We start from the raw sequence: 23,262 nt of genomic DNA on the forward strand, positions 1-23,262 counted from the left end.
TAAGACGCAGCGAACAAAACGACAAGGTTATGAATACATGTCGTGCATAACAACAGTGCGGGAGAAAGAAAAAAAAAAAAAAAAAAAAAAAAAAAAAGATGAACAAACACGGAGAGAAGAGCTTAACACACACACGGTTTGTGTGTTTCAGTCGTCACCTCTCTTTGCATGCTCTGCACAACTCAATTGCATCCAGCGTCTCGGAATCACTGAGACAAAACGTACAGCACATCATAATCGTTTACGTTTTTTGTTTGTTTTTACTTGTTTTTTTTTGTTTGTTTTTTACGTCGGGAGGTTGTACATAGAATTAAATAGCGCTATAGTGTTGACACGCTTGGGCTAAAAACGAAGATGTAGAAGTCCTGTAAACGGGGATACATTTTTTTTTTTAGCTGCTGGTGAATCATTGATCCGTCTTGCAAGAGCCCGTTTTGCATGAGGGAGAAACAACTCAGTTCAATCCAGCCCGTCTGCTGTCTTGTATACAAATACGGCGTCAATCGGATATCCTGGTGGTTTGGCCTTATTATTTACGATATAAATGGGATGGGTGAAGCTTTCCCCCCTGTGTATTGCCACACATCCGCCGCCGTACTGGACCGGACATTTATGCGTTTGTTCTTGGCAATTTAAGACGTCAAAAGAGAGGAGAGAGAGAGAGAGAGAGAGAGAGAGAGAGAGTGAAAACAAAACAAATGAAAAGACATCTTCGACGAATCATTTGGAGCTTCTATTTTTGTTTCTACTTGGGCCATGAAAAAACAAAAAGAAAAAGAAAAAACAGCGCGGCCGTCTCTTTACATTCCCGTCCATTAGCCAATTGTGTTTTGATTCGGTTTTTCCCGGTGACTTGGCACTCGTCTAATATCCCATCCTGTTTTTCCTGTCCTCCTGTAAAGCCTTTCTATTGGCCGTCGTAAATCTTTCGCAATTCACTCAACCCCGGGAGGTCCCGCCACCGTCTCCCAATGGCCCGAAAGGATCAACCGGACCGCGACCTGTGCTCTCCGTTTTTCCTCTTTCAACAGTTCGGGTAGGGGGCAACGTCGCCTTTCAAACTGTTCACAAACATTTCACAGTTTTTTATTTTTTATTTTTTTTTTCCTCCTTCTATCGACGTGTACGTGTATTTAATATTGGAATTTGGCCAGAATGAAGTCTGGAAACCTGCTAGTCTATCAGCCATCGTTTCGGTTTGTGTGTGTCTGTATATATATATAGAGGGCTTTATGTACACTACGGGCTATATAGCCGCGGTCGTTGAATTCGGTTGAGCTGCACTGAATTGAATTAGAACCTGTCCCTCCCTTTCAAAGATGAGAGCGAGCGAACGGAGTAAAAAGAAAGAAAAAAAAGGAAGAACGAGACCAGAACTATTTCCTCTTGTCTTTCTTTAAATATTTTTTTTTTTTTTTTTTTTGTTCTTTGTCTGTGTTATTTCAATTCTCCTACGCATGACTTGACTTCATTGGTCGTTTGCCTCTCTGCAGCCCTTCTGTTATTTTTCTATTCGTCCGACTGGGGTTTAGCGAACGAACAGCGTCGATAACAAAACAGCCTTGGTCGTTATACATTATAGGCCGCTCTGTGTCTTTCAATTTTTCAGGCCCTTTCGTTTTTGTCCCTTGTTTTTTAAGAAACAAACTTTTTTCTTGCGTTGCGTAACTGACTGTGGGGATTTTCTTTGCTCGTCAACTAGTTAAGTACGCCCTGCATTTTCAAAAGTGATTTGAAATCATGGTTGCGTCGACATCCAGCTGACTTGGCCGTTGGCGGTCCGCATCGCCCTCGCGGCCCTTTACTATATAGTCTGCCTTTTAAAAGAATTTTTTTTTTTTTTACACCCGAAACAAGAAGAAAAAAAAAAGGGGGCAATTAAATGTCCATTTGGAAAAAAAAAAAAATGTAAGTCTGTCAAGTTCTCTAGCACGCTCCTTTTATTGAAAAGACAGCACAACTAAAGGATATCCAAACTTGAGTGGCTGCCGGATAGTAAGACAATAACAAGCTATACGCTTTAACCAAAATAAGGGCCGGGCCATTCAGCAGCGAGTCCATACGTATTCAGTTACAGGCTATTAAAAAAAAAATACAAAGTCGTTTCTATGATTATATGATACAGCCATAATGGGAGAAGACACATACCACCATACTTAGTCAAAAGTTATAAGAACAACGATTCCAAACAGATAAAGCTAAATAAAAATGATTGTCAAGCTCCCGTTTTCACTGATATTCTTCTTGACATTATTCTTTTTTTTTTTTTTCGTTATTTTAACGGTTGTCGTAAATAATCGGCAGAAAAATCCTCATGTTTCATTGATTTGAATTTTTTTTTTTTTTTTGTTTTTTTCTATGTAAGAATTTACCTGTTTTCTATTTTTGTGTCGTGTTCCAAACACGGCCAGCGGGGTTTTATCGTTTCACAATCTTACCCTTTTGTCGGAAATGGTGCGAGCAAAAACTTTTATTTTTTGAAAGAAAAGAAAAGGAAGAAAGAAAGAAAGAAAAAAAAAGTGCCTCAGTTCACTCTCGCTTTCGGTTAAAGTTTTCTTTTACCGACCAGATGGCGCATCTTTTTTTTTTTTCTTTCTTGCTCAATGGGAAAGGAGCGGAAAACTTGGCAATGGGTTCCCCCCTTTTTTTTTTTTTTTCTCCTCCAGCAGTACATTACATTTCTTTTATTTGACTATGTTTTAAAAAACGCGGTATTTTCGTTCCCTTTTCCTTTTCTTTTTTTTCTTTGCGTGTTTCTCAACATCTTCATTGGCCAATCAATTTCTCTGCAGCCATTTGAAGTATGATTATCACGAATATTATTTTTCAAAAATGGCTACGCTGATGAAAAGGCGTCTGCGTAAGTGTTCATTTTTTTTTTTTACGAGTTTCACTTGTTTTCGTCAAATTCAAAAAAAAAAAAACGACTCTATCGTTGTAAAAGAATTTCCAATGAACGCGACGCACACGTTGACAAGTGTTGAGGAAGGCGACGTTGTTGTTCTTATTAGGTCAATAATCAAGAATCACGTCCGCTCGGGCTGTCACTCGTCTACGCCCCGGTGCGTGTAAACGCACGAGAACTCCGACGTGAGTAATAACGTTGAAAGAAAAAAAAAAAAAAAACGAATGGTTTTCTTCTTTTTTTTTTTTAGCGAGGTCGTCTTTCGAAGGTGGAACAAGATGCCACTGAATTTACTGCCAGCTGCTGCTGCTGCTGCTGCTGCAAAAACCTGTGTTACACTGTAAAACATCGTAGATCACGCAGAGTCAACGCGTTTGTTGTATTTAAAAAAGAAGAAGGATGGTGAAAGTCAGCCATGAAAAAACTCCGTTAAGGGACGATGTATATGTGCACGTAGTCATTGTCTTGGGCGCATAAAAAAAGACGAGAGAAACAAAGAAGGCGGGGGTTGCCAAAAAAAAAAAAAATACACAAACAACTGCACCTAGACAGCTACAAGAGGCTATTGGGTGCTTTGCATATACAGTAGTAAACACCATTAAAAAAAACTTTTAGATTCCTTGTGTACATGTGCAGGCGCTTAAATTTCACTGGATGGGTCGTCCGCACATATTTTTTTTTTTCGTATGTAAGTTGACGCTGATGACGTACGTCTCTTCCCTTTCGGACTTTAAAGTTTATAGCCTTCCCATTCTTTGTATTTATTTGTAATTATGAAGAAGGGTTTCTTTCTTTTTTTTTTTTTTTTTTTTTTTTTTTTTTTTATTTCTGGAAGTAGCAGAACAGTTGAAGCGTGACCTAGTCATGCAGTACGTACGCAGATTCTCGGTCACGTTCCACAGCGGCTGTGTGTCACACAGAAACGCAACATCCGAGACCGGGATCGTAAACAGCAACGCATAGAAAACGCATCTTCTTTTTCTGCCTTGTGCGTGTCTCTCATTTTCCAAATATCAAGAGGGGAACAACAAAATAAAACATCTCCCTTTTTTTGTGTGTGTTTTTTTGCTTATCTGTTCCGCTGTTGCGCAGCGCTCGAGCAGAGCACCGCCATCTGGGGAGAAACTCTTTTGCTCGTGATATTTCCTTTTTGCTGGTTGTGTCTAGGAGAAGGGGGACAGTCGTCTTGATCCAATTAATCTATTTACAAAAAAATAAAAGAGGAACACTGTCACCAGCCACCTCTCTGCAGACAGAAATGGTTGGCAAGGCAAGGAAACAGACGTCGATGACGTCATTGAACGTCGAGTGCTTGTCGCTCTTGACGGAATAATGAGGCGTGATTGATTCGGTTGCGCCACATAACACGAACCAGCGAAACAATATAACAAGCTCTCGAGTCCGACATTTTGTCTGTGCACACGAAATTATTTCAATGCCCTTCCGGTTTTCAAATTCTGACCTTTTTTTTTTTTTTTTCTTTGTAATTCATTTCAATTTTTTATTGCAGAACTTAGAAGATTTCTCTCTTCGACATGTAGTTTCGAATTGTTGTAACATTTCTCTTTTTGTATTTTGCTATTTTGATTTGCAGAGCTTCGCAGAAATTGAATCTGGCGTCACCTCAACGCCGGAAGCGGCACGGATCTTCGGATGGAGCCGAATCGCCCATTCCGGCCGCGGTTCACCGCTTCGGAACGGATTTCAGCGGACTGCTACGTCGCAACCCGCCGCCGCCTACGCCTCACCTCCTCCGACGTCTCGGGCTCCGAGAGAACCCCGGAGTCGGCAAAGTAAGTTTGTTCTTGGAAAAACAACATATTTTTCTCTTTGCCGGCAGTGGGGGGTAGGTAGGATTAGTTTATTAGTCCAACAAATGGTTTGCTCGCCACCGATCTTCGTGTCGATGCGCGACACTAAGCGGATAAACGATGACAAACGGTTGCTGAAAAAATAAGATCGATTTAGCCCTAAGCAAGTCACGTGAATTTCTAAAAGGGGGAATCAAAAAATTTTAATTTCGTTTCACGTTGATCTGAACGATCTGAATTTTTCTTTTGTACTCCCGCATTGATTTCTTTTATCGCATCGTCGAGATGGCTCTCGACAATTGACATGGCCTCTTTTTTTTTTTTTTTTTTTTTATTCATCTCCTTGCGTAATTGGCATCCGCATTGATTCACCCCCCCCCCCCCTCCCGAACGATGTAGAAGAGTAACGGGAAAAATGGTAGAGATTGCGTACATGTTTCCCAGCCATTCCCGAGAAAGAAAAAAAAAAGGGAGCAGGGGAGAAGACCGATCAATTCAGTTGCTTTGAATTTGTGACGTTTTTCGTATAACACAGCAGCTCAGGATTTGATGGAGCCCAGGGTCCATACCCTTGTAAAAAAAAGAAAAAAAGTAGGGAGCTGGCGTATATATGTAAATGAAGCAAGAAAAAAAAAAAAAAGAGAGAGAGAGAAATGGTTATGGTTGCGTTAAAGGGCGCAGTATACTCTCGAGCGACGCTTCGGACTCGGCCGACGAACGCGGGAGCCGTTGCGCGTTTTGAATATCAAGTTACTCCAAATCCGTTCGTCTTCTGCCTGCCTTTCAAACAAGCTTGCTTCGTGGTTGTACGGAGTTTTAGTCGAATGGTGGCACAGCGAGATGTTGCCAATTTGTTCCAGTGCTAGCCCAGCTAGCTAATAAAAAAAAAAAAAAAGGGAAAGAAAACGGAAGAGAAGTTTTTCCCACAGGGGGGGGAGTGAAAGCCCCAACTTTAATCGACGGAATGAATGCAAATGCGCTACCATCCTCTCTGTGCCATGCCTAACGTCTGCTTGTCTCAAGATTGCGTCTTATTAGCCCCCCCCCCTTTTTTTTTTAGCATTAGACCGCGCGCGTGTTTTCTCGGGACCGAAGAGGCGATGGTTTGTAGCAAAGCAGAAGGAGAATGTCGGTTCGTACACGGAAGGCTCTTTATTTTATTTTTTTTTTAGGGGGGGGGGGTTGCAGGATCAAAGCGAAAGCCCACAGGCTTAAGACATTGATCGAATAGAGAGCCTGCGCTTCTAAAACTTGCGTAACCAACGGTTGTTCCTCTATTGAACGTGAGGAGATAGTGTTTAACACGAATCCCAAGTTTTGATGGTAAGATTTCTTATCATCCGTCAGAAGAAAACAAAAAAAAAAAAAAAAAAAAAAATTGTATCTTATGCGACGTGTATCTGTCTGGAACTTTGGATTGTTACGACGACTGAGGTCTTAGAATGGTCATCTTGCATGAGGGCCAGTTGTTATATTAGATGTGTTAACAGTTTATAGCTTTTGCAGAAGGCGACACACATCATTTCGTTGCAAAAAAAAAAAAAAAAAAAAAAAAAAAAGAGAACCTTTAGCTCTTTAAATCGTGAAAGTTTTTATGGACGGCCCACATGCAGCCCGGCTATTTGGACAGTTATGACACAAAGACAAACCAGCCAGAGGAAGAAAAGATGGAAGTGTTTCCATAAGAATATTGGCTCGTGTTAAGGGCCAGCGGCCAAACCAAAGAGTTTGGTTATCTCTAATCAAAGTTATTTTTTGCCTTCACTTTTAACCGGCCCTTTTGTTTTTTTTTTTTTTTTTTTTTTTTTTTTGCTGTTTGATAACTTATTGGATGGGATTCTTACGGCCGTTTCCGGTTGGCATTGCTGTAAGAAAATGGCTCAAGTTAGGCTTCCTTTTTTTTTTTTTTTGCCTACTCTTTCTCGCATCGTTCGTTTTCTCCATTCGTGCACATCAATCGTCTTTCGCGTTTGCGTCACAAGTAAAAAAAAAAAAAAAAAGGGAAAATGAGAAACTAATGCACGTCATCAGCTGTGCTGACGTGTTCGGCTTATTGTTCGCGTATCGGCTCGCCTCGTAATAAATGGCAATGTCGTTAAAAGATATTAGGAAACAAAATAGCTATGCAACCACCCCGCCCTGTCATCATTTCGTCTTTTTTTTTTTTATCGATCAACATCATGGAAAATAATTACAACTCCAGGAGCCTTTGAAGAAATCCCAACATGTAATAATCAATTTATGATTGACAAGATTCTTTTCTTATAGTTGAAAAAAAAAAATGTTTTTTGTTTTTGCTCGTACCGCTCCCTCAATTGACTTGCACGCCGAGCAGCTTGTTGAGGGAGTGAGATGGACGTGATGGACGCCTTTTACGTCTACCCAATCCGATTGCTCCTAATTAGCCGAACTGCGTGCTTCCATCCCGCTCGCTTGTCACTTTTGCTCACCAGCACTCACTTGTCTTGCGTGCGGCTTCCCACCGCCCGTTTCCGACGTGACCGGATCAAGACTTCTTTTTTTCTTTAACATTTTCTCCGTCAACGCGTCATCAAATGGAAATTATTTTTTTTTTTCCCTTCATCCCGCCCTTTTTGTTCTTTTTCCCATTCATTTTCTATACGTCCTCTTGATGAATGACATCAACGTACAGCCGTTTACACGAAACCAAGGGGTGGGAGTGAAGGGACCTCTGTTGGAACTCACGGTCAGAGCGTCCCGTGTCACGCGAGATTCTTATCCCGAACAGTTTGTTTCTTTCCCGTTTTTTTTGGGGTTTTTTCTTTTGGAGTCCAATTTTCGGGATAGCCGACAGCAACAGCCAACAAGAGTCCAAAAAAGGCTACAAGGAAAGAAGATGGAAGCATCTTGATGCTAACCAATTCTCTTGTGGTTTTTAGTTGTTTTCACGAGACTCGCAGCTGAAAGGGAAAAAAATAATACACCAATCCTAGTGTAGGTCTGCCCAACTCTCCATCTGCTACGGGAGTGTATAGATGAGTCTACACACCCAGGGAAATGGTGTGTTAAAGGGAATGAGAGACTCCGGGAAAAAGAAAAAAAAAAAAGGATCACGTCCCTATTTATTGCAACTGATTCCGGCGATGACTGCTGACATGCCAGCCCCGCCTACACACACCACCAAACGCGCCACTACCCCCAATGAGTTCCGGAATGTTTCCTACAGCTCTGATTAATGAGCCCCTTTAGACTTAAATTCTCGCCCTCAATTTTTTTTTTTTTTTTTTAGTTTTGGGTAACTGTTTCTTTTAATTTTTCTTTCCCGTACGTATGCGACGTGTCCTTTCATCAGGCCATCATTCATATCACAGCCCTTAAAAAAGAAAAATGTTGAATGCCAGTTCTTTTGGTTCACTTCATATTTAAATTTTATCTCTCTATTTTTTTTTTTTTTTTTACTAAGGTACCATTTTTTTTTTTTTTATATCGTACTATTGATCGATTGGCTTGGATATTGCCAGTCGAAATGGCCGCCTCTTTTTCTTGCGTCCCGCTAATATGTTGTGTTGTTATTTCTGATAAGCTGCAGTGTATATAATATTGACGCAACAGCCGGACGACGCCAATATCCTCCGCCTTTTTTTTTTAGTTCTCTCGTTTTTTTTTTCGGCCTTGCGGCGTCAACTAAGGCTATAGCTGGAAGAGCTTTTTATATTATTATTATTATATAAGAAAAAAAAAAAAGATGGGGGTATAACAAAACGTTTCCCATTAACTGTGTCTCTCTATCTCTTCTTTTTTCCCCATCGGTTTATGGTAGGCTATATATACAAAATGAGGAGCCATCATTCAACTATAGTTACGATATTTTCCTTTCCTTATGGTTCACTATATATTATACATAATATAATATACATGATATAAAGATTTCCGTCCTCCTAAGCTGCTTCTATAAGTCTCTCCTTGTTTTGTTTGGTTCGGAATGTTGCGGTATTTATTTAGTTTTTTTTTTTCCCTTTCGTCCCTGCATCGTAGAAAATTTTCACGATGTTCTTAAACATAATTTCAAATCAATCTATTAAACTTTAAAAGAGAATTTTTTTTTTTGCTTTTTACGATTTCATATTTTCGAGAAAATGTAATAACTTGTTCAACTTTCTTTTGTCTTTATCGTTGATTTCTCTTTTTTTTTTTTTTTTTCTCTCTACGGTTGAGACATGTAGGGTGTAGTATGTGCTTGGAATGATGCAGTTGATTGGAGATCCTACTCGGTTTGAGGTTCTTCCATATTTTTTTTTTTTTTTTTTGTTTCGTTCCATCACAAAGGTCCTCTAGTTCTGGGGGTCCGCAGAGAGATGTGCGATGGTGTATAGAACCCGTAGATCATCAAGTGCCGTCTGGTCGTTGCTCCGGCGACTTCCTGGGATTTGTCGGTTATCGAATCATCTCACGTATTAAGTGCAGCCATTTGTTGGTCTTGTTCCCTGGCCCGTCTTTTCTTCATTCCTCCCATCTGCCACTTGTACAGCTACTCCCTTCGCTCCCTGTTCCGCTCTCGCCATCTTGCACGTCTCTCTCTCTCTAATATTCGACAATGTCAGTCGCGTGCTGCTGTTGCCTAACCCTCCATCGTCTCATTTCCTATTGGAAAAAATAACAAGAAAAGCCACCCAAAGGTCATTTATCTCCCTGTTCTATTTTCTTTTTCTCTTTCTCTCTCTTTGGGCCATTTTTCTTTATTTTTTTTTTTTTTGACAAGAAAAAAATCCAAAAGCCCCTAACAAGGAATCAACTGTTTGTGCTCTAGAGCCTTCTTGATTTGACGAATCAAATCGGCTTGAATGAGAACGTGCTGCAGTCTACAATCTAGCATCATTATTATTGCGCTATTCAAACGAAAAAGAAAAAAAAATGCACCACTTGGTTCACGTACTAGTCTGCCGCCATATCGTTAAGGCAATGTTTTCCTCCAAGCTCTTTTGCTGATTACAAAGTTCTATTTTTTTTTTCCTCCTCTTCTATTTATAAAAAAAAAGGGGGAATTTTTTCTATCTCCCCCCAAAAAAATGTAACATCCATTTTCAATGGTTCCCCTCTTTTTTCTACGGATAACATTCGTAAATGTAGATATCCCTACACGAATAGTTAATCAGTAATGGCTGCAGCGTTTTTAGACGCTCGTATTAAATAGTGGTAGTCGTCATAACTCCTGACATCTATTAGATATACCAATGTGCGTCTAGTTTAGCGAAGAAATATTTCCCGTCTCGGCATCTTCCCCCCTTTCCTGTTCCATTTTTAATAGACGATTCTTGTGTCTATGACACGCGACATGTACGGGAGCAAAAAAAAAAAAAAAAAAAAAAGAAAACCATCCCACCGTCTCCGATGATCAATCCTTTTATTATGATGTTTCGTCTTCATCTCTCTCTATCCATCGTTTCTCTTTGCTCTGTAAACGACGTACGTGTAGATGCGAAGCCCAGCACACACACATAACGCACCCCCGTTGATCCACTATATATATAAAGAAATAAAAACAAAAAAAAAAAAGTCAAAGTCTTTAAGAGTATTTAAGCACACCCGCCGGTTTGCTCGTTCGTTCTAAATGTAAGCAAAAGTCTGGGGTTGTGTAAGGGGGTTTACTTAATTACTCGGATGATTTAAGCTCGGGCCTTTGTTTCCCCTTTTCGCCCCCCCTCCATCCCGATCCTTCATTGCAGCTCTCTCGCCCAGCTTTCTCTCTCGTTTTAGGGGCGTCTCCCGTTAGCTCGGGACAGGGAGGAAAAAAACAATCATCCCATCAGACTATGATGTGTGTGTGGAAGCAAGAGGGATCAACTGACCGTTCCAACATAGAGCCAGTCTTATGTTTTTGCTTCACCAAGCGCACACACGCGTTCCCGCTGTGTGTTATGTTGTTCGGTCTTGATATGAAGCCATTTATCTCATTGATTGAACAACGGGCCGCCACTCGCTTATGTTTTTGCTTGTATCTCTATACACAACAAGGCGCATTTATAAAGTTGAAATGAAAAAGCCTTTTCATCTCCTTTCAATACAACATATGAGGTGGCTATTTCAACGAAAGTAGTGCTGTCAAAAATGCCGCAAGTCAAATTTATGTTAGCCCCAGTCAAACAACTTCTATAGGCGGAACGGCGAAGCCAATCTAATTTGGCGTGTGGAGGAAACTTTTCTTTAGCGCATCAGAAGAGCAAAAGTTTTCATCGACGAGGAAGAGAATAGAACTTGTTAAGGGAAATAAGAAAAAAAAAATAATAATACAAGAGGGAAGAAAAAAAAAAGAATAATAAGGCCATTAAAATGGGGCCTGAGGCTGTCTTGCAAGTATCATCTGTTTTGCGGGTCTTGTAGAGATTGTTGTATTATTTAACTAATCAGTACGCAAAAGTTTTCTTTATCTTAACTTCATGAGTGTAATTTATTATTATTTTTTTTTTGCAGGTGAGGGTAATGCTGCGAGTAGCGGGCGACCCAACGACCTCCAACTTTCTCAGCGTCGACAAGAAGCGCAAACAGTTGACGCTTCAAGAGCCCGGTAATCATACTTCTCTGACGTTAGCGTCGTCCTCGTCGTCGGAGAAAGAGCATCAAGTCGGCGCCGAGGACCGTCGCGTGGGTGTGGCCGCGCCCAAAATGTTCGCTTTCGACGGCCTCTTCACCGCCGCTGACAATTCTCAGGTACATAACTGCGCACCAAAAGATCAACACGGCGCCCTTTAATAATACGCCTACAACGATAATAATAACTCATCTTTTTTTTTTTTTTCTTTTATTTTTTACGTCCCAATGGCGTGCAGGGCGACGTAGCCGCATCGGTCCTGAGCGACATCGTCACCGCCGTCATTAATGGTTCGGACGGATGCGTTTTCTGCTTCGGTCACGCTCAACTGGGTAAGTGCTCTTTGTGTATTGAACGCCGACCACCCAAAGGCTTTTAAATAATACCGTTGTCGTAATTACGAGTAGTATAGTACCCGCAACATTGAAAGCGTCGTCTTTGGTCTGATTACATCAGTCATTCTTTTTTACCTTGACTTTTTGAGATGGCCGGAATGATTATTTATCTGCTCTTCGTTTGATGGCAGGTAAAACGACGACGATGGTGGGTTCGTGTTCGGAAGACATCGGGCCGGGACTGATGCCCACAGCCATCTCTTGGCTATTCCGCGGCATCGGAGAGCAGAAAAACAAAACGGGAGCCCGTTTCTCCGTCCGAGTTTCGGCCGTCGAGATAGCCGGCCCGTCTGAAGTTCTCCGCGATCTTCTAGCGCCGCACGCTACTGGTTAGTTTGCTTTTTCATGTCATTTTTTTTTCTTAAAGCCAATTATCGTCTGATGGTAAATATGACGGGAAAGTTCCGATCAGTAAAAAAAAAAAGAAAAAAAAAATGTCCGCAGACGAAAAATGTTGTTACGACACACGAAATGTGGCGGCCGTAATCGACCAAACTCGTCGACCCAACAGCGAACTTTGAAAACGGCGTAAACTCCTCTGCAATAGCTAACAGCATATTGCTCGGGGCTTTTAACATTATTGAACTGGAAACTTTGCTTTCGTGTAAATGAAGCTGTTGTTTGCTTTTCTGTTTGACCTCGTACACCGGTTGCATTCAATCACAGACACAGACAAAAGCCCATAGCTTCTAATGAGATTCCAGACCATGCCCCCCGTTGCAGCAACCGGCTCGTTTACTTCGATGCAATCGCAAAGGAATGAAGGCGAGCCATCCGTCCGTTCTTGTTTTGTTGTCATATCCGTGAACTAATTAAAGAAAATCGATAGTTTGTTAGACGGATGATTGGATGTTACTGAAACATATCGATGCTACACGAATCGTTGTGGATTGAAATTAATGAATCGTGATTATCCCAGAATCCGAAGAGTCGCCCGGCGTCTACTTGCGCGATGACCCTCTGCTGGGCACTCAACTGCAAAACCAGAGCGAGCTACGTGCTCCGACGGCCGAAAAAGCTGCTTTCTATCTGGACGCGGCTCTGGCGGCCCGCACTGATGCCTCGTCTCCGGATGCCCGTTTCTCTCATTTGCTCTACACTTTGCACGTCTACCAGTACAGCGTCGATCGGAACCCTAGCCGAACTGGCAGCAGTGGTCACACCACTGGCGGTAGTACCAGTTCCGGGGTGGCTGGAGGACGATCACGACTTCATTTGCTGGATCTCGGTAGTTGCCAACAAACCGGACGGCCTGCCGGAAATGGCCAATCGTCAGCCAACAACATGACACTATCCGGTTTGGGTAATGTGCTGGTGGCCTTGTTCAACGGTCAGCGGCATCTACCGCATCGTGAACATAAAATCACGCAAGTACTTCGTGAGTGTCTCGGATCGCTCACCTGTCAAGCCGCTCTAGTGGCTCACGTTGCCGCTTCATCCTCTTACTCGGAAACCCTGTCCACCGTACAGATGGCGTCCAGGGTGCACAGGATGCGGCGTAGGAGGATGAAAGTAAGCTTCAATGATCTCTCAGTATTTTCTAAATCATTTATCAATGGATTTCTCATCATTTTGACCAAGCAGTACAATAACGCTGGATCTGGCGGATCGGGATCAGGCGGAAGCAGTGAAGATTCCAGTCGACTGGGGCTCTCTCGCTCTTCGGGTGGTGAAAGCTCGACAGGCGGTTCGGCTGATCCTTCTAGCAGCGAGCAGTCGTGTGACACGGTCATCTACGTCGGTCCGATCGATGACGCTACCGACGGCGAACATCCGCCCGTCTATTTGCCAAGTCTCAATTCTGGCGACCACCGTTGCTCCATGTCCCGGGCGCTGAGAGGCTCCACTGTGGACCGACCGGCTGGCCAATCAGGAAGGAGTCCAGTTCACCACGCATCCAAGAAGGAAACAACAACAGTCGCTCCTTCACGTTCGCCACAAATTCAGCGTAAAGTGGCCAAATGCGATCCTGCCCAGCAATCGAGCAAGCATAGTAATGTCGGTAGTAGCGGCGGCAACAATGAAGAGCAGTGGATCGACGGGCCGCGGTTCAATAAAACGCGCATCTCTCAAGCTCGGATGCAAGTTGTCCGGCATCAACGCGAAATGTGGGTCGATGGCCCGCCTGTCGAACCTGCCCAACCGCCGACAGCGTCCGTCATTGCTCCAGCTGTGAATCCAACTCCGCTAGGATACGGTTTCATGGATCAGCACAAACAAGGAATGATCCGCCAGTGGGTGGAAAACCAGAGCGTCCAGGTAAAACTTTCAAATTGCCAATCGTTCAGTTCCAGTTTATAAAATAACGCTTTAAAAAAAAAAATCAATAATATGTTCAATGTGTTTTTCATTGTTGTTTCTTCTTTTGTTTCTTGGGATGGAAACAGCAGAGACATCCAGCGGTGCGGACTAACGGCCAAATGTGGATCGATGCGCAGCCTCGTCCGGCCCCCGAGCCAGGCACTCCAGTCAAGGTCTTAACTGTCTTCAAGACATGCCCGGATGACGAAGATGAAGCGAAAGAAGTCGATAACACAACGTCACCCGCTGAAAATATCCGTTCGCCCAGAGTAAGTCGCCATACGACTCCAGTGAAGCAGTCTCGCAGAAAAGCCGATCCTTCTCTAGCGGAAGAAGTCACCATTTCATCCAATCCCAAACAGCCACCAGAAGAGAAGCTCAACTGCTTGAGCGGCGGCGTCAACATTGAAAGCGCTGAGCCGACGGCCTCCAGCTTAACGCTGGAGCAGCTCTACTCGCAATGCGAACAGCTGGCCGACTCGCTTGTCCACGAAGAGGAAGAAGAAGCCGGACGTCGTTTCGTCGAGGATTTGTCCACCGACGAAGCCTCCGATGACCTTTCGGCCGCTTTGGATGTCACATCCGAACAGGTTTCCATCAGCTGCGATTCGTGGAGGCGTGTCCGGCATCGCGACGATGACGACAACACCACAGTCACGGAATTCAAAGTCTGTGAGGTGGCCAACCAGAGAGGCCGTCATGCGTCTCCGATGCACGGACGCGGCGGGGATTACAGTCCCGAGTACATCGAGGTCGAAGAACCCGATGAGCCTGTGCCCACACAAGATTCGTGTCTTCAAGTGACCGAGGAAGATATCGCTTTCTCCATGATGGAAGCCTTGGAGGCTAAATGTAACGACCTTCGCAGTCTCTCTAGCTGCGCCGAGGGCGACGAACATCCACTCAGAGCCCTTTCGCAAGATAATTTGACTGTCATTTCGCACTTTACGGGCGAGACCTACTCGCAGGGCACGGCTTCCGAATGGGAGCCAATTGGCTCTTCCATTTTCGATCCGATGCCGTCGTCATCGGCGATGGAGAACGTCGATTTTTATCAGACGCAACTGGAACAGCTCGCCAAGCTGCACCAGCAAATCTACCAGCAATCTGCCGCTGGAAACGCTGCTGGAACTTTGCATCCTACGCCACTCAGTGCTCTTACCAACTGTAACATTGGTTCTTTCAAGGTACGTCTGTTTTATTGCTACACCGCGATATTTAAAAAAAAAAAAAAAAAATGTATTTATGATTGCGTTAATTAGGATCTACCGCTGCTCACCCAGGACTGGAACAGCGTGGCTGTCAGAACCTCGCCCGGCAGAAACGGAAAGGGCCAAGAACCTCGTAAAGCACTGGTGTCGACTATCGGTATGGAGCTGGAACGCGAACTGGGCATCCAAGACGCCAACCAAGCGGCAATTTTGTCTTCGCTAAGACATCCGGACGGGGCTTCCGATCCGCATTTGGATCAGCATTCTGGAAGAACTTACGAAAGTGCCCGTTCATGGTAAATGTCACCTTAATTTGTATTGTTTTCCTCTGTTCTAACAGTCCCCTTTAATTCGTTGGATTCTTTTACATTAGTGAGGTACAACAAGAGCAACAGGAAAGGTTACCGGGCAACGGAGCATCCAACTCTGATCCTGAGGAAGAGATGGCCATAAAATCTAATGCAATTAACAGCGCAGCAACGATGGCTAGCCTGGTCCCTGAACGAGAGTGCAAAAGCTTTAACGAAGAGAACATCGTTGAACACGAGAAAGTAATTCATCATAAAACGCCGAAACTAAGCCGTTTTTTCTCCGGCTCCAAGAACAAGCAACAGTCAAGCTCGGTCACTAAGCGCAACACGGCCACCAGCACGGCGGCCAGCCCCGTACCAACTCCCAAAGCGACGTCATCAGCTAAAGCGTCGCCCAAGGTCGAGAAGCGCTCAAAGAGCCGAGAAAATACGAGTAAACACAATTCGCCCGCCAAGTCGCTCTCCAAATCGCCGTCTCGCATCGATCCGACCACTTCTGCCTCGATTCCTCCATCGCCCAAGTCGCAATCGTCCAAATCCAGCAACAAAAAAGATAAAGTGAAGGCCAGCTCGTCGCACAAGAGCCCAAAGAAGGATTCGAAAATCAACTGGGTATGTTTATCTATTATTCTTATTCGAAATGATTGAATGCTAACTTGATTGGTTTCTTTAATTATTATGATAGGATGGAAAATCGTCCAGTTCCAAGCGCGACGTCAAGTCTTACGGATTCAGCTACGAAAGCTGTCATCAAACGGCGCCTAGCTCATTGTGCCCTTCAGAGGGTTATGAAAGTGGCGGATCAGACTCTGGCGTGCACCTCAGTGCAGCCTCTCCCATCAAGAACCGGAGGCATGCCCAGCAGACTCAGCAACAACAACAAATTCGCCGTCAGCACTTGATGCCGATCGGTGAAATGCCCCGGAAGAATTTTTCCAGTGGAACGAGCACCAGCGGATCGGGCGGTTCTGGTGGATCCGCTGGCCATTACGAGAGTTCCGGCTATGAAAGTGTCATTCGTGATAGCGAATGCTCTAGTTTGGGTTCCAGCAGCCAAGACTCGGATCGCATGGTCGAAGCCGTTCCCTTGGCTCTCGCCATTAGCACTGGCAAACAATCTGCTGCTATTGGTAATTAATCTATAGATTAATTGATTTTTCTTGACAATGAAACTGATTTCTTTGTTTTACTATTCAATTGTAGGTCAATCAAGCAGTTGCACGATACTTTAAGAAAAAAGAATTGAGGAATGAGACTTAAAAGGACCAAGACGAGAAACAATTGAAAGCCTAGAAAACGGGTTGTCTCATCCCACTATAAACGTCGGTCTAGACTTGCTCTATGTTCGGTTCTCGAGGAGAAAATTTAGGTTCTATGCTAGACATAACGCTTTTCCCCACTTTACATGGGAAAATTCGTTTAATGGCGTCAGCATTGTTTCCGGTGGATTACGACGTATCTTGTGTTTTTGTCGATTGCACATCAAGCTAATGGACCATACTTTTCTTTTTCAACTAAGCTTTCTAGTGTAATGGATTTCGTCTCTCTGAAGCTTGTCATTTCATGAGATTCTCGGGCGCGGGTGTATGTGTTTGGTCTCTGTATTCATTTGAAACTCTTTACAAAATTTCGTAACTATGGGACACGAGTGCGACAAAGATAACGAAATACTTGGAATTGAGGAGAAACACGCTGCCATTCGTTGGCCACATTTAAAACAAAAACATGCTGCTTTTTTCTTTTCTTCTTATAAATCGCAATTTATATGGTGAACATAAATGCAAATTTGTATCATTCTTCGAACGTTTCGTGATGTGTATATACATTTACCTGAAAGTGATTTTTACATACACAAGGTCTTTTCCTCCGTACTCACCGGACGTTTTGGTTCAATGTTGATACTGCCTGCTCTACTAAGTGCAGTATCCCGAGAGTATCTCTTAATGGAAATAAATTCTGATTACATATGTGAGTTGACGATATGTAGACTGATCGTTAGCGCTTGAATAATTGACAAGGAGTGTTATAGATTGGGCTCAGCTACCGTCCGAATGTTTGGTTTTCCTTTGGTCTCAATTTTGTGTTATGTTCCTGTTGCTCTGGTAACGTCGTGAAGTATATCATTTTTTCTTTAGAATGCAGGGCAGATGAAAAGCCAGTCGAGTGGCATACTGGACGCAGTGGCCAACTGATTTTCATCCCTTGCTTTCCACTCCGCTTCCCAGGCGACTAACGCAAAACCCCGGGTTCTATTGAAGCGTACCGTTTCCGTTTACAATGGTAAGACAATAGTTCTAGTTTGAAAACTGAAATTTTCTTTTGGCTACGTGTTGAATGTGAAGTAATTGCTGTAGGTCTATTCACAGCGGGAATGCATTTCTATTCATATTGGACAGGTAACACGCTAAATAGAAGATCATAATTTATAATTGAGTAACTGAATTTGCGATTTTGACTACGCAGGCAGGTGTTCAAATGGGAAATGCCTGGTAAGTGTCAATGTCAATTTAGAAATAATCTTTGAAGATAGAACTACATTAAAATAACGGAAGCATTTTCCAAAATTGCAGCTGGGAGCTCTTCTGTCTAGAACATGGTGATTATTCATATATATACTGTATATTTAATATTGCAAAGCTCCGACTTACTTTATTTGTTGTTTAGGAATTGGAGGTAAATTGTTAATAAAATGTAATAAAAAACGTGATTATTAACAAAATACGGTACCCAAGTTGATGGGCAGATGCCAGGAGATCGAACCGTTGGTGTGGCAGACGATACTTTCAACACTTTTTTCATGGAAACGTATGTTAAAAATTTTTGGTAAATTTTTGTTTCATTAGCCTCATTGATTTTTTATTCAGAGGAGCTGGCAAACACGTTCCTAGAGCGTTGTTCATCGATCTGGAACCCACTGTCATTCGTATATTTTCTTAATCTCTTTTTCGAATTAAAATACTTTAACTTGGACAAATATCACAAGTTCAAATATTTGCCACTACCTTGAAACGTGCCCATTTCTAAACAACAGTCTTACGATTTTCACAGATGAAGTTAGAACTGGCACGTATCGTTCCCTCTTTAACCCAGAGCAACTGATATCCGGAAAAGAGGATGCAGCTAACAATTACGCTAGAGGCCACGTAGGAGAAAAAGAAAAATAAGATTTATCTTATTGCTTATTTTAAACATTTTTTCATATTAGTACACTGTTGGAAAAGAAATAATCGATTTGACGCTAGACAGACTCCGAAAGGTGGCGGATCATTGTAACGGTTTGCAGGGATTTCTTGTTTTTCATTCGTATGGAGGCGGAACTGGCTCTGGATTTACATCTTTGCTTCTAGAGCGAATTTCCTTAGAATATGGGAAAAAGTCTAAATTGTGTTTCTCAATCTATCCGGCGCCACAGGTTAATATTCAATTGGCAAAATTTATGAAGAATAAAAACGATAAAATTTAGATTGTGCTTTGCGGTTGTCAGGTATCCACATCGGTTGTGGAACCATACAACAGCGTGCTGTACACACACACGGTAAACTAAAAAGAACTGCGTTAAAAAGAAACCTTTAATTTTAATAATCTCTATTTTTTTTTTGCCGCCAATGTAAATGCAGACCCTGGAACACAGCGAATGCTCTTTTATGGTTGACAACGAGGCAATTTACGACATGTGTCGCCGCCAACTGGAAATTATGAGCCCAACTTATACAAACTTGAACCGCCTTATTAGTCAACTTGTTTCTAGGTATGGTTTCAAGGGAAAATCAATGGAGTCTTAGATTAAAATTTCATAATTTTTTTTCCGCTTAGTATTACGGTATCGTTGAGATTCGATGGGGCGCTTAATGTCGATTTAAGCGAATTTCAAACGAATCTGGTCCCTTATCCGAGAATTCACTTTCCACTGGTATGGCAATTCCAGTCCAAATATAACAATATAACACTGAAATATCTACAAAACGTACCATTAATTGTAGGCAACGTACGCACCCTTTGCGCCCGAAGGAAGAGCTACACACGAGAAAATGTCGGTTGACGATATAACTAAATCGTGTTTCGATCCTGCACATCAAATGGCATGATTAAGGTGTCAAGAATTTCCTTGATCAGTTTTACCTTAATTTAATATTTAACAGGTTAAATGCAACCCGGCAAATGGAAAGTACATGGCTGTCTGCTTACTCTACCGAGGAGATGTTGCCCCAAAGGTTTGATGTGGCACTGTTTTATTTTTTCTACCATTTGATAGTCAAAGTTTAATTCTGGTGATGAAGGACGTTAACTTCGCCATAGCCCAAATTAAAGCGCTGAAGACGGTCCACTTTGTTGATTGGTGCCCCACAGGATTTAAGGTATTAATAATATTAAATTTGGCCAAAACTTCTCTAGACACCACAATAATTTAGGTTGGAATCAATTATCAACCTCCATTTGTCATTCCAAATGGAGATCTGGCACAAGTCACACGCGCAGTCTGTTGTTTGAGTAACACAACGGCCATCGCGGAAGGTTACTTAAATTTAATTGATGTCTAAGTACGGGTTAATTGACAGAAATGAAAACCTCTTTGAATGTTCAATGAAGCATGGGCCAGACTTGACCGAAAATTTGACTTGATGTTTGCCAAACGTGCCTTTGTTCACTGGTATGTCGGTGAAGGCATGGAAGAAGGTGGGTGGTAGCTTCGTAAGATAATCAAAACGTGTTTCTGGCGCGGAAAGCCTTTTCCTTTACTAAACTCTTCATTCACTGCACAGGGGAGTTCGTCGAAGCACGCGAGGACCTTGCTGCCCTTGAACTGGACTACCAAGAAGTTGCTGAAGGTTTGGCAGAAGAAGAAGAATATGAAGAAAATTAGACAATGGTATCATGATAGAATGGGAAATGCACCACATATTTCCCCATAATAAAACATGGCACAACCGCAGATATTACTGCCATTTCAGATTATTCAGCACACCAACTGTATAGAATAAAATACAATGACGCTCGTGTCAAAACAATACCATGTTCCCATCAGTAATTGACTTACATTATTTCCGTCACGCATTGTATACCTTGCAAATCAGAAAGAAGCAAAAGAAAGAGGAACCTACTTAATATTGAATTTTATATCGTATTTAATAAACGTAATTAAATTTCTGTTTATTAATAATTAATAAAAAGCCATTGCACCGGAGAATTTTTGGCAAAATTCTAGATTTAGCAAAAAATACATGATTTCGATGCAGAATTAAACGGGAATCACGAAGATGCTGGTGCTTTCCGAAAAAATATGTAAGCCCGACTTTTTCATTTTAAAGCTAAACTACGATTATTTCAAAAAACGGCTGAACTGGCAAGAAAACCAATGGCTTTTTCGGAATCAGCGTTGAATTTCTGTTATACTGTACGATTTTCATCGCATTCCAAGAGATTTCGATTTTTTCAGATTTTGACGAAAGTGAGAAGGCTATATTCGTCTTTCATATTCATTTTTATATTCATTTCGTTATTCATATTCGTGATGCCCATTCAATTCTGCGTCGAACCCATGTATATCGGTAGCCGTCGATAATCGCAAAAAAATTATCGCCGATCATTCGTCTGTTGAAAAATTTTGATCGGCGATTGAATTTCTTAGCGATTATGGCAATCCGTTTTACACAAAAAAAAAAAATAATTTCGCCAAAAAAAAAAAAAAAATTACACTTTTTTCTTTTTTTCGACACGTAGCCACGTAGCCATACTGCTTATGGCAATCCGTTTTACCCCCCCCCCCTTTGGAAAACCCCCCAAAAAAAAAAAAGTTCCATCTTTTTTCTTTTTTTCGACACGCTCCATCTACCGCTCAGACTCGTTATTACTGGCGTAGGCAATTTCAGTCCATTGGATTCCATTCGCAGTTAGTTCAGTAGCGTGGATGGAGAATAACGCGTGGCTGGAGGAACAATTGAAAAATGAATAAGATAATAAAACAAAAAAATGGTAAGTATAAACATTATTATATTGGTTTTCAATTATTAATTATTGTTTATTAGATCAAATTATGAAGCTGCAGGCCCAGTTATTGGAACAACACAAAATATTAGATAACAACAAAGCTAAGGATGGTAGGCCTAATACGTAATGATTCTATTTATTTGCTTTTATTCATTCGTGTTTTGTAGCTCAAATTTTGAGTCTACAGGCTCAGCTAGGGGAAAAGAACAAGTTAGAACGAGACACTTTCCAAACAGTGAAGGAGGTTTTTCAAAACTCATCCCTAACTGAATGTAAGGATGAGTTGGCATTAGGCAAACACAGTCAGGTACCTAAACTTTTCAAATAAGAATTCAAAATAAGTATAGAATTTTAACAAACAATTATTCATTATTTAGTTATTCAGTCTACCACCTGACAGTGTGTTAAAGTTAAATTCTGTTAGTGCTGCACTAAAAGAATTGTTAGTAATAAGCCCATGCAGTGAAGGAACTGAACAATTGTGGGACCGTATTTGGGCCGAAAATGGGTGTGGTACAGAAACCCAGAAATGGCACAAGTTCAACATGAAACGTGGATTAGGTACTTTTCGGTTTTTTGTCCATCGAAAAAGTATTTTTAATGCTATTATTTTGCATTCACAGAATTTTAGCAGGGGATCAAGTCAAGTCTGGAAGTGTTACAGGATGGAAGAGTCAGCCTACAGTTGAAAAAAACACTGAGAGTGCATTACCATTAAGGTGTGAGGTAAAGTAATAGGGTATGCACATTGTCTAATGAGAAGTACCATCTTGTGTGAATGAATCCTGTATAACAGCAATTCTTTATAGTTCTGTCACAGCTAGAAGCCTCAAATAATTCTGCTTCCCTTGCTAAAGAACAACTTGTCCTTTACGCTCAGTGTTGGTGAAGCTGGGTACTTAAATGGCCCTAAAGATGTTTCACTTCACTGGCATTGCAGCGATGAACATCATACATGGACTCTTTAGGTATGAAAGGAATTTTCTTGAAAATTTTTTGAATTTATGATGAAGCTTTCCTCCTCCTTTTTGCCAACCAGGTGTAATCTACAAAAAAAAATTATCCAATAGGAAAGGATTTTCAGCATACTGGGAACACAACTATCAACAATGCAACATTCTAGGGGTTTTATTTTATCATTCAAGAGCCTTATACAATGATTTTCATCTGCAATTTGTATGGCCTTTCCCAAGCTTCTGCCAGAAGTTGAATCCATAAGTCATGTAAGTCACATGAGCAACAATTGAGATGCCTAATGGTGTTGTTTTTCTTTTCTCAGCATAGGTTAATAGTAACATTCGATCTGAAAAGATTCTTGGTTGGGGCAAGACACTGAATAAATTGTAATGATTGAATGGATGACATGACATTTCTATACTTAATTTGGATTCCTGAGACGGTATTTTATATTTAAAAAATTGAAGTGCATATCTGGGCTCCCTTCCTTTCCGTAGCCCCGTTTCCCCTTGACTCGTAATAAGCCCGTAGGGGGTCATGCCCCTACTGTACGGTATATATAAAAACAACATATACCGAGGTTTGGAGGGCTCTGGCCGGAAGGGGACGTGGATGTCCGCTTAGTCCGATGATGTGTTCACGGAGGGCTCTGTGGCTACCCACAAATCCGAACTAAAGGTTAATCGCTCCTGTAAAAATGTTCCAAATCTTCAGCTCTTCTTCCGGCTTCTCTTAGCCAATCACCGGGTAATCTCCCCGGTGGGTCAACAAGGCAGTGTCTCCCCCTGCCTGGGTTGACGGCAACTTTTGAAAGGGCTATTGTGCCTTTTTAAAGTTGC

At 42.0% G+C, this 23,262-nt stretch overlaps 3 protein-coding genes across 3 annotated transcripts in view; all 3 read left to right on the forward strand.

Annotated features, from left to right (window-relative positions):
• The window catches only part of LOC130696813 (kinesin-like protein CG14535), a 67,055-nt gene extending 50,311 nt beyond the window's left edge, over positions 1-16,744 (forward strand). The window contains exons 5-15 of the mRNA XM_057519922.2: positions 4,500-4,698; positions 11,146-11,382; positions 11,502-11,595; positions 11,790-11,987; positions 12,578-13,170; positions 13,243-13,917; positions 14,046-15,146; positions 15,222-15,466; positions 15,544-16,093; positions 16,167-16,611; positions 16,685-16,744. Of these exons, the coding sequence (XP_057375905.1) occupies positions 4,500-4,698; positions 11,146-11,382; positions 11,502-11,595; positions 11,790-11,987; positions 12,578-13,170; positions 13,243-13,917; positions 14,046-15,146; positions 15,222-15,466; positions 15,544-16,093; positions 16,167-16,611; positions 16,685-16,713 (4,366 nt within the window). The 3' untranslated portion in view covers positions 16,714-16,744. The remainder of the gene's footprint in view (positions 1-4,499; positions 4,699-11,145; positions 11,383-11,501; positions 11,596-11,789; positions 11,988-12,577; positions 13,171-13,242; positions 13,918-14,045; positions 15,147-15,221; positions 15,467-15,543; positions 16,094-16,166; positions 16,612-16,684) is intronic.
• An 861-nt stretch (positions 16,745-17,605) lies between these two features.
• On the forward strand, positions 17,606-20,487 carry LOC130696849 (tubulin alpha-1C chain-like). Its single transcript, XM_057519975.2, has 18 exons — positions 17,606-17,761; positions 17,836-17,877; positions 17,945-17,970; positions 18,052-18,077; positions 18,146-18,154; positions 18,214-18,286; positions 18,346-18,404; positions 18,530-18,624; positions 18,687-18,893; positions 18,966-19,016; positions 19,099-19,229; positions 19,295-19,391; positions 19,462-19,560; positions 19,621-19,692; positions 19,759-19,836; positions 19,891-19,993; positions 20,069-20,155; positions 20,242-20,487. Exons 1-18 carry the CDS (start codon positions 17,759-17,761, stop codon positions 20,340-20,342), a joined length of 1,359 nt encoding a protein of 452 aa, XP_057375958.1. The 5' UTR covers positions 17,606-17,758; the 3' UTR covers positions 20,343-20,487.
• Positions 20,488-21,385: 898 nt separating this feature from the next.
• Positions 21,386-22,931, forward strand: LOC130696842 (uncharacterized). Its single transcript, XM_059495394.1, has 6 exons — positions 21,386-21,451; positions 21,505-21,576; positions 21,634-21,773; positions 21,844-22,027; positions 22,090-22,434; positions 22,537-22,931. The coding sequence occupies exons 1-5, from the start codon at positions 21,424-21,426 to the stop codon at positions 22,095-22,097; spliced, it is 432 nt and encodes a 143-aa protein (XP_059351377.1). The 5' UTR covers positions 21,386-21,423; the 3' UTR covers positions 22,098-22,434; positions 22,537-22,931.
• Positions 22,932-23,262: the final 331 nt, after the last annotated feature.

Source organism: Daphnia carinata, chromosome 5, assembly GCF_022539665.2.
Source record: "Daphnia carinata strain CSIRO-1 chromosome 5, CSIRO_AGI_Dcar_HiC_V3, whole genome shotgun sequence".
Classification (NCBI taxonomy): domain Eukaryota; kingdom Metazoa; phylum Arthropoda; class Branchiopoda; order Diplostraca; family Daphniidae; genus Daphnia; species Daphnia carinata.

What these genes read in the sequence shown, in the direction of transcription:
- LOC130696842 (XM_059495394.1), top strand. Translation starts at nt 21,424, where the DNA reads ATGAATAAGATAATAAAACAAAAAAATG. An exon ending in GATAATAAAACAAAAAAATG is followed by an intron (nt 21,452 to 21,504) that starts GTAAGTATAAAC and finishes ATTGTTTATTAG; the next exon opens with ATCAAATTATGAAGCTGCAG. An exon ending in TAACAACAAAGCTAAGGATG is followed by an intron (nt 21,577 to 21,633) that starts GTAGGCCTAATA and finishes CGTGTTTTGTAG; the next exon opens with CTCAAATTTTGAGTCTACAG.
- LOC130696849 (XM_057519975.2), top strand. An exon ending in ATTAGTCAACTTGTTTCTAG is followed by an intron (nt 19,230 to 19,294) that starts GTATGGTTTCAA and finishes TTTTCCGCTTAG; the next exon opens with TATTACGGTATCGTTGAGAT. An exon ending in CGGTGAAGGCATGGAAGAAG is followed by an intron (nt 20,156 to 20,241) that starts GTGGGTGGTAGC and finishes TTCACTGCACAG; the next exon opens with GGGAGTTCGTCGAAGCACGC.